This window comes from Ylistrum balloti, unplaced genomic scaffold (assembly GCF_031769215.1).
Source record: "Ylistrum balloti isolate Yb309-2 unplaced genomic scaffold, AGI_CSIRO_Ybal_v1 Utg370332, whole genome shotgun sequence".
Taxonomy (NCBI): domain Eukaryota; kingdom Metazoa; phylum Mollusca; class Bivalvia; order Pectinida; family Pectinidae; genus Ylistrum; species Ylistrum balloti.
In genome coordinates, this window is record NW_026782241.1 from 883,707 (window position 1) to 892,826 (window position 9,120).

The 9,120-nt window shown below is 33.2% G+C and overlaps 1 protein-coding gene across 1 annotated transcript; it reads left to right on the forward strand.

Annotated features, from left to right (window-relative positions):
- Positions 1–9,016, forward strand: LOC132553535 (spermidine synthase-like). The gene is made up of 8 exons (XM_060217783.1): positions 1–131; positions 1,413–1,533; positions 2,292–2,384; positions 2,786–2,939; positions 4,087–4,170; positions 4,856–5,001; positions 5,989–6,111; positions 7,104–9,016. The coding sequence occupies exons 1-8, from the start codon at positions 1–3 to the stop codon at positions 7,116–7,118; spliced, it is 867 nt and encodes a 288-aa protein (XP_060073766.1). The 3' UTR covers positions 7,119–9,016.
- The last annotated feature ends 104 nt before the right edge of the window (positions 9,017–9,120 follow it).

Here is a 9,120-nt window from a genome sequence, read left to right on the forward strand (position 1 = left end):
ATGGACAAATTACAGGATGGCTGGTTCAGTGAGATGAGCGAACTATGGCCGGGCCAGGCGATGTCACTTCAAGTAGAGGAGGTCCTTTTTCACGAGAAATCAAAATATCAAGATGTTTTAGTATTTAAAAGGTAGATCGAGACTGGCTGGCTGGTCATGAGGTTTACTGTTATCTATGTCATCCACCGTCCACGTGTAATATTGTTTTCGTTTAAAGTCCGTATTCATTTTTTATTTCTGAACAGTTTCTGTAAATTATCGATTTAACTCTTTATCTATCCAGCACCAATATTAGTAGGACACAAACTGACGAATTTGCCATTGAAATATAGCCCTTCGATTGCGAGGATGCACTGAAACTTCAACATGTATTCTCATTACATAAGTTAAAAATCTATGAACTGTACATTGGTGAACAGATAAATCCTAGATTGTACCTTTTGGCCTACCATCGTCAGATGATTTATAATATACATGTCTAAGTTAGTTTATTCTGAGTATGTTGTTTTGTGTGGCTTTTTAAAAAAAAAACCGATGTGATGAAAGGTAGTGTTGGATTTATAGAGCATCCTTCTGCATTCAAATATTTTACTATCTAGGTCATGAGATTACCATAACATGTTTCAACAAATGTATTTATTAGCAGGTTTGGCCAACCTGTTACAACAATCTAAATCATCCAGGTACATAGTAAATTCTGTCAGTTGTCCACATGATTCAGCTTTGAAAAATGTCTGACTTGAAATATGTTGTGGTCTGAAACTGATATCTTCAAAGCCAAAAGGCATCACTTATTACCGTTATATATTATGGACAAAATGGAACTTGGTATCAAATAGTGTGTGGAAATTGAAACACACCAAGAAAAAAATATGACAGTGAAAAACTTATATATATATGACATATATATATATATATATAATTTTAAATGAGTTTTCATTTCAAATGAGATTTTTCTCAAATAGGTCTTGAAAGTGTTTATCTTTGCCAGCCTTCATGGCTATAGATTAAAACTTTATGACAAGTTACATTAAATTTTCATATTCAATGAAAACTCATTTTAGATCATTTTCATCATATAAGTAATAATAATTACATTTTGACAGGGTTTAAAGTCAATATGAATGAGAAAATAAATAGGAGTCATCACTGTCCATTTTCTGATTTCGCAATCAATTTCTAACAGAGTGAGGTCAATATTTATTTCACTGCCTCCTCCAGGATTCGAACTGGGAACCTCTGGCTTTCATGTCTGACATTCAAACAAATCAAGCTAAAGAAAATTCTCTATAGCTGAGCAGTATATTGCAGCTAGTATTTTACCAGGGTAACCTATAGATATGCAATAAATAGCATTAAATGACAAGAAGTGTTTATACTTGTTCCATATGAATCATTTTTTTCTATTTCAGCAAAACATATGGAAATGTTCTTGTCCTAGACGGAGTTATACAATGCACAGAAAGAGATGAATTTTCATATCAAGAGATGCTGGCTCATCTACCTCTAAACTCTCATGCTAACCCAAGGAAGGTGAGTCAATTCTAAATGATCTACACCAAATATCTTGCTCTATCTCTAGGAAACTTAAGGAAAGTGAAAGGATTTTCTTTCAGCCGATTACAGTAAAACATAGTCTAACTTTAAGGTCTGAATCTTGTTTTTCTTTCAGTTTTCTATTTACACTGTGCCACTGCAGTCTGCGTAAATCTCTATAAAGAAATAACACAAAACCAATACATCAAAGTACATCTCTCTCTTACCATAACCTTAGTGACCTGACCATCCCCTTCTCTTCAACATTAGAATATTTACAATGTTAAAATAATTACAGTAGTTCTAGCACAGGTGTTAACCTATCAACATGGTGAGTCCTAGAAGGATGAAACAGCTGTATGATATCATTGTTTGGCTCTACTCTATCTAATTCTTAATTTGTATTTAATAGTGTTATTCACTTGTATGTCTTTCGTACAATCTTCCAGATTGCAGTTGGTAGAAACTGTTGGTGTACTTTATGTCCCTGAGGCTTGGAGTAACCTGCATGTCACATTTTGATTAATTGAATTATAGGACAAGTGCCCTGCCCCATCTAGGTTTTGATTTTTCTTTTGATTACTTTGAATGTTCCTCAGTTGCCTCCTTGGCTTCAAAATTTAGGCCCATAACTGATGAGGTTTAGAAGGACAAACCAGCTGTATGATGCAGTTTAGATCATTGTTTGGCTCTACCATATCTTATGTTGTTACTGCTGGTTTAAAAGTGTTCAACATTTCTATTATTAACTCCAGGTGCTAATCATTGGTGGAGGAGATGGTGGAGTATTACGGGAGGTGGTGAAACACCCAGAGGTTGTATCCGTCGAGATGTGTGAAATTGATGAGGTAAGCTACTTATACAGGTAAGTCACATGTACTTTTAAAGGGAAATTAAATTTTCAGCTCTCAAAATTACTCAGAAATTAATCAGAAATTGCTTTCATTCTGTGAACTTTGTGTTAAATTTCTCTGGTTAGATACAGTTGATTCTGTCTATTTCAATTGTAATTTTTAAAAATTCATACAGTAATGGAATTTGCATATAACTTGATTCCAAAATTCATTTCTCTATTATGTAACATGTAAATTAGCATAAGCGGATACAACACTTGTCTGTTTTGACCTTGAACCTATTTGTTGTGTAAATCATTGTACATAATACTTGTGTTCTCAGTTTTGTGTCATGCGACATTATCTTACATACAACCATTTAAAGATGATTGAGCCAAATATATTATTATTTCCAGAAAGTTATAGATGTTTCCAAAAAGTTTTTACCAAAGATGGCTTGTGGGTTCGAAAGTCCAAAGTTGAAACTTCATATAGGTGATGGTTTTGAGTATATGAAGAAGCACCAGGGCGAGTTTGATGTGATCATCACAGATTCATCTGACCCTATAGGTACAGTTGTCTTCTTATTTTTTTTTTTTTTTTACAGCAAATGCTTTCTTAACAAAGATATAAAACATTACAATGTCCTCAAAACACCTATCATTCATACTGTCATTCCTTTCATTGTCAAATAACCTTACATTCATGAACTTACACCTCTATATGTCATAAATTCATCCTGAACTTCATTCATATCAGGTAAATTACAAGCATTTCATTGACAATGACATCTTAATTTCACCATTTACGACTGTAACATTTCCATGTTGTCTTTACCAACCTGCATCTTTTGATGCAGTGTTTGTTAATCTGTCAGCTGTCACATAAGAAAATGTCAGCAGATACAATATCTATCTACATACCAGTATTACAGGGAGGGTGGAGGCAGGGCAACCTAATTTTTGTCCCCAAATTAAAAAGTAAAAAAAGATCAGTACACATTTTTTTTAGTTTGCTCTTATTCTTATTTAACCGACTATAATAACTACAAAAGCTCAGTCGATGGAATGTTAGTATCTATGTAACATTAGATGAAAATCCAAGGTGCCTGATCAAATGTCCCTAGCTGTTGTGATAAGTGTTTCTCAGTTAAGAAACCGATTAGTCTGTGGTGACTTGGTTGTATCCTTGGACAAGATGCTTTACTGTAAATATTTTGGATGGTATGAGACAGCCTTCCAAATATTTTACAGTGAGGTTGCCTTCAGCTACAACAAGGAGGCCCTGTCTCAAAATGAAACTGGCTGTTCACAGGGTGGTAAACCCAGAAAAAAAAAGCATGAAATTTTTTAATGCATTTTAAAAAGAGATTTGAAGCAAAATATTAGTTTCTGAATATACATTTGTTCTTCCATTTTGGTATAATATTGTTAATTGTGGAATCATGTGATGGTTCATTTGTATTTTACTGTTTTTGTTTTGTTTTCCTTTTTTGTCATTCCAAGAAAAATATACATTTACAATAGCAGAACAATGATTCGGAACAGAGTTGTCTGGATTACTGTTTTTTCGCCTGTAGTGTCAATAAACTTTTTCATTGAATGCTTAATGAAATTTTTTCCACTTGTAGTTTTGTCAAATACAGTGCATGATTAAAATACAAAAATGCACATTTTTTATTCAACAAAATTATTTTATCAGCATGATTGTTTTGTAGGTCCAGCCTCTAGTTTATTTGAAAAGTCATATTATGAACTGATGAAAAAAGCATTAAAACCAAACGGAATTCTTTGCTGTCAAGGTAAGTCCAAAACACTAGGAACTGATCATATGATCTCATAAATATTTAAGGATAAAATGAATACTACCAATTTGAGTTTTCTTTAGTCCCCTCATGGGTTTCTACAGTATGGCTTTGTAGCATCATAGACAAGTCCTAGAAGGGTGAAACAGCTATATCATACATCTCACACATAGCATTGTGTCTGTGTACATCACACACATAGCATTGTGTCAGTGTACATCTCACACATAGCATTGTGTCTGTGTACATCACACACATACAATTGTGTCATTGTACATCACACACACATAGCATTGTGTCTGTGTACATCACACACATACATTTGTGTCTGTGTACATCACACACATATAGCATTGTGTCCATGTACATCACACCCATACAATTGTGTCAGTGTACATCACACACACATAGCATTGTGTCTGTGTACATCACACCCATACATTTGTGTCTGTGTACATCACACACATAGCATTGTGTCTGTGTACATCACACACATACAATTGTGTCAGTGTACATCACACACACATAGCATTGTGTCTGTGTATATCAAACCTGTAGGATTGTGTTTTTGTTTATCACAAGTATAGAATTATGTCTGAGTACATCAGACACATACATATGTAAGACTTTAATTTTTAGTGTCTGGATTATCATGTGTATGTACTTTTCTTGTCTTATCTAGGAGAATGCCTATGGTTACATCTAGACCTCATCAAGTCCATGCAGGACTTCTGTCGTAGTCTGTACCCGGTGGTGGACTACGCCTACACAACCATCCCTACTTATCCTAGTGGTCAGATTGGCTTCATTCTCTGTAGTCTTAACCCAGTAAGTATTTCTAAGGTTACCTGGAGTACACAAGCTTGTACCTGATTCAGATGATTTCTGAGGATTATTATCCGTGTGATTGTTAAAATCTGCCTTGAACTTCTTCCACAAAACTTAACACCACTCCAAATAAGAAAATAGGTATAAAATTTTGGAATGTAATAGTTAAGAATTTAAGTTTTAAAACTTAGAACTTGAAAGTAAGAATATTTGATTGTTGGAATTTCATTGTGAGTAAAGACAATTAGTCAATACTGCTAAATCTTGGCCATAATTTCCCAATACTGTACCTACATCTAAGTGTTGTTCTGATTTTACTCTGTAATGCTTTCTCTTTCATACAATATTTAAGATTATCCCCAAAACATCTTCAGATTATCACAATAGATGTTTTCTTCATCTGATGAAGCAATATAGTAGATACATTTATCCACTGAAACAACAAATTTGGTGATAATGCAGGCAGTGCAGGCATTTAGTTTTCATTGTACTAGTAAGTGATAAGCGAAAATTTTCAACTCTGATTTAAACAGCATATGAATTATCTTTTATCGTTTCATAGCTCTTAATTTATTGAGACAGGTTTAATGTATTTTGAATTTTTTTTTATTTTGCATTGAAACTTTTTTCAATTGGCAACAATCAAAATTTTTCACTACTACTGGTTAACTCAAACTAACCATGAAACTGGGGCCTGATCATATCCCTTCAAAATCAAGGTTGACTGTGCGTTTTGAAGGGTCATTGAAGGAACATCATTTTGACAATATTAGATTCAAAAATTGATTTTGAAAATCTGAAATACTAATCAAAATTTGTAAAATATCAGATTATTGTAGTTTTTATTACAATTTAACCAGGTCAGTATATGTCCAATATCCAGTGGACCCAACTTTGATAGAGCTGACGTGATGGCACTATACTTCCACATTGAATATAGAGATAAGACTTCAACATTTATGTTTTCTTTTATTTTGCTTTTTAAAGGATACAGCATTTTCTGAACCACTGAGAAAATTTTCAGAAGAAGAACAAATACGCCTGAAGTTCAGATATTACAATGCTGAAGTACACAGAGGAGCATTTACGTTGCCTGAATTTGCTCGCAAGGTAAGACTAAGATTTAATCTAATTTAACCATAGCTTTGTGAAATAGGTACATCATGCATATAACTTATAGTAGATTTTCTGCTAAATAAGCCCAGAAACAATTTTACTGTGGAGAGGAAACAGAACTATTCTGGACTAATCAAATTTTGTCATCTTGAGTACCAAAAATAAGTTGCTGTGACCTATATCTTGGTGTCATTTACTGAAAAAATGCTTTTGGCACATCTTAGATATCACATTTAGAATTTTCAAATTTTGAATGCCAGTTCATATGTAGATGTAAAGTTTACCCAAATACTTAACTCTGACCTCATTTTGATTGGAGATATTTGTTTTCAATATATATTTCTAATCACAAGGTTACAGTTACTGAATTTGTGATGCAGGTACATTTTAGTGTTTTAGATTAGTTCTGAAGAAAACAAATGATTCACTTTGACCTATATTTTTGACCTATTAGGACATTTACTGGAAAAATTGGTGGTTTGTTCAAATTGTATCAAATATATGTACTCCCTAATTTGGATTCCAAAATTTAAGTATGTTATATTATTTCTGATCAAAAATGGTTCACTCGTGACCTATATTTAAACCCATTAGGATATTCACTGGAAAAATTGGTGGTATGTGCTAATTGTGTTAAGTATATTTTAACTTTCATCTGGATTCCAAATTTTAAAATTACACAACTCATAAGATGTTGGAATTGGTTTTAGGAATAAGTAAAGTAAAATTTTGTGACAGTGAAAAAAAAAACAAAAATTTCATCCTACCAACATTATGATACCTTGATATCAACCTTTTGTAACAGTATACGTTCATATATTTGGTTATTACTGAGATACCTATACAGTTTGATAAGTAGAAAAATAGTTACATGTTGGGGACTAGGGATTGTCTTGTAAATACTTTTCTCATTATATAATCATTGACCTGCTTTCATAGTTGAGAAACAAATTGAATTGATTTGTGAAATCATTTTTAATTGACAGGTATTACGAAATTGATGTTAAGTAGGTGAGAGAATATCTGACAACTCCATAAAGCTGGATTAGGCTGGATCGGGACTGACCACTTCCTTACAGCTGACCTCTTGTGAGAATGCACCAAGATGTTGGATGCATTTGGGATCAACTTCGAAATGACATGTTTATAAAATTCTGTCGGATATCCGAAACATGACATTAACGGCTGGGACAAGAAGCTTTAATAGCAAATATCAGTCATTTTCATTATTGCAATATGGCTGATAGTTAGCTGTCTCAATTTTACTTGGAATTTCGGCAGGAATTATTTGATCGCATTCCATCCATAATCAGCTCTTATTCCCATTTATTCTTTCAGGGATGATGTAGCATTATAAGGTGAAGTTGAGATCTAATTCCTCTTTATGTAATAGGAGTAATAACCCTTTGTTCTTAATAACCCTTTGTCCTTTTTTCATACAAGTCTTTAACATGAATTAAAAACGACTGTCAATTTCTAGAAGTACCAGTGTTTAAATTCTGCACTATATATGTAACTCTAGTAAAAATCTAGCCGCATTATTCTTTTCAGCTAGAGGAAGGAGACATGATGAGTAATGTCCCATAACCATCACTTCAACCCCTGGAAACTCAGAGAACGAGTTATTTATAGAGGTGGAGTATTTAAACCTTGTAATATACTGGCTGCACAGTATCACATGGCTATAGGGATTACCTCTTCAGTTCAAGACTATTTGTGTCTCAGCTAAAAAAAATCAAAGGATTTCAATGTGGCAAATATTCCCAGGTGATATATCTTTCCAATTCGTCCCCACAAAGGATTAAATCATCACCAAGATTTCCTCTAACATCACAGTGCACATAATATAATCTTTGATCAATATTATCCACAATATTTCATTTTCAAAAACCGGATCATATCTATGGGTTATGTAGCTTTACTTTTCTATGGATGCAGTCAATGTGTTTTTCTACGCAGATTTATGATAATTTCATTTTTTTTGCAATATTATTTACATAGAATTCAAACATTCTCTCTGTCTCAAAAAGAATCTGGAAATAGTCAAACTTGTGTTCTCTTTACTTGAAGTTAGAAATACCAGATTTTGTAAAACTTTGTGATGCACTTGTATCTTCATTGTGGTAATGATTTTTTTTAACTTTCAAAAGTAGGTCACAGTCAAGGTGACATGGTCAAAACGTTTAGTACCACCAGAAAGGTCTTGTAACAAAGAACACACTTGCCAATTGTGAAGCTATTCCTCTTTATGATGCAATAGTTATGGCCAGTGTTAAATTTCAAATGTAGTTCAAAGGTCATGGTCAAGGTCACATATTCACATGGTCACATGATACTACTGGAAATGACTTGTCACTTTCACATTAGGTCAAAGATCACAATCAAGGTCACATGGTCGAAATATTTGGTACCATCAGAAAGGCCTTGTCACAAGGAACAAACCTCATTCTGTGTAATTGTTATGGGCGAGGTTCAAGTTGACAAAGGACAAACAGACAGCAGAAAAACTTATTAATCTGAAATAGTGAGACAAGTGTGTACTAGGTGTCCTTTTAAATCCAGATCGCAAAATTTCTTAATTTGTTGAAACATAATTTGATCATTTTAAAAGCAAATAGCGAAAATTTCCATCAAAGAAAATAACCAGCTATATGGTGTTAACAGGTTTTAGAGCAACAATTTCTCTCTTGGATATTGGTGAGATGGTGCACTAATTTAAATATACTTACAGATCTCTGAAGGTTCTGTGATGGCCAAGTTTAAATCTAAACTTTTTCACTTCTGTGTAACTAGTAGATCTATTATAATCAGAGCAGATATATTGGTGTGAAGTCCAATTGTTCGCATAGAACATTGATTTCTTAGATATAATTTCGTTGGGTAGTTTCTAATCACTAGATATCAGTGTATAGACAATATCATTGCATGTTTAGAATAGGATTCTTATCCATAGATTAAATCAATCAAATGTATGTAAGTAAGGGTTAGATTTGTGATTGACAA

Coding starts and splice junctions, on each gene's coding strand:
- LOC132553535 (XM_060217783.1), top strand. CDS start 1: ATGGACAAATTACAGGATGGCTGGTTCAGTGAGATGAGCGAACTATGG. Junction 4,171..4,855: donor CGGAATTCTTTGCTGTCAAG/GTAAGTCCAAAA, acceptor TGTCTTATCTAG/GAGAATGCCTATGGTTACAT. Junction 5,002..5,988: donor TTCTCTGTAGTCTTAACCCA/GTAAGTATTTCT, acceptor TGCTTTTTAAAG/GATACAGCATTTTCTGAACC.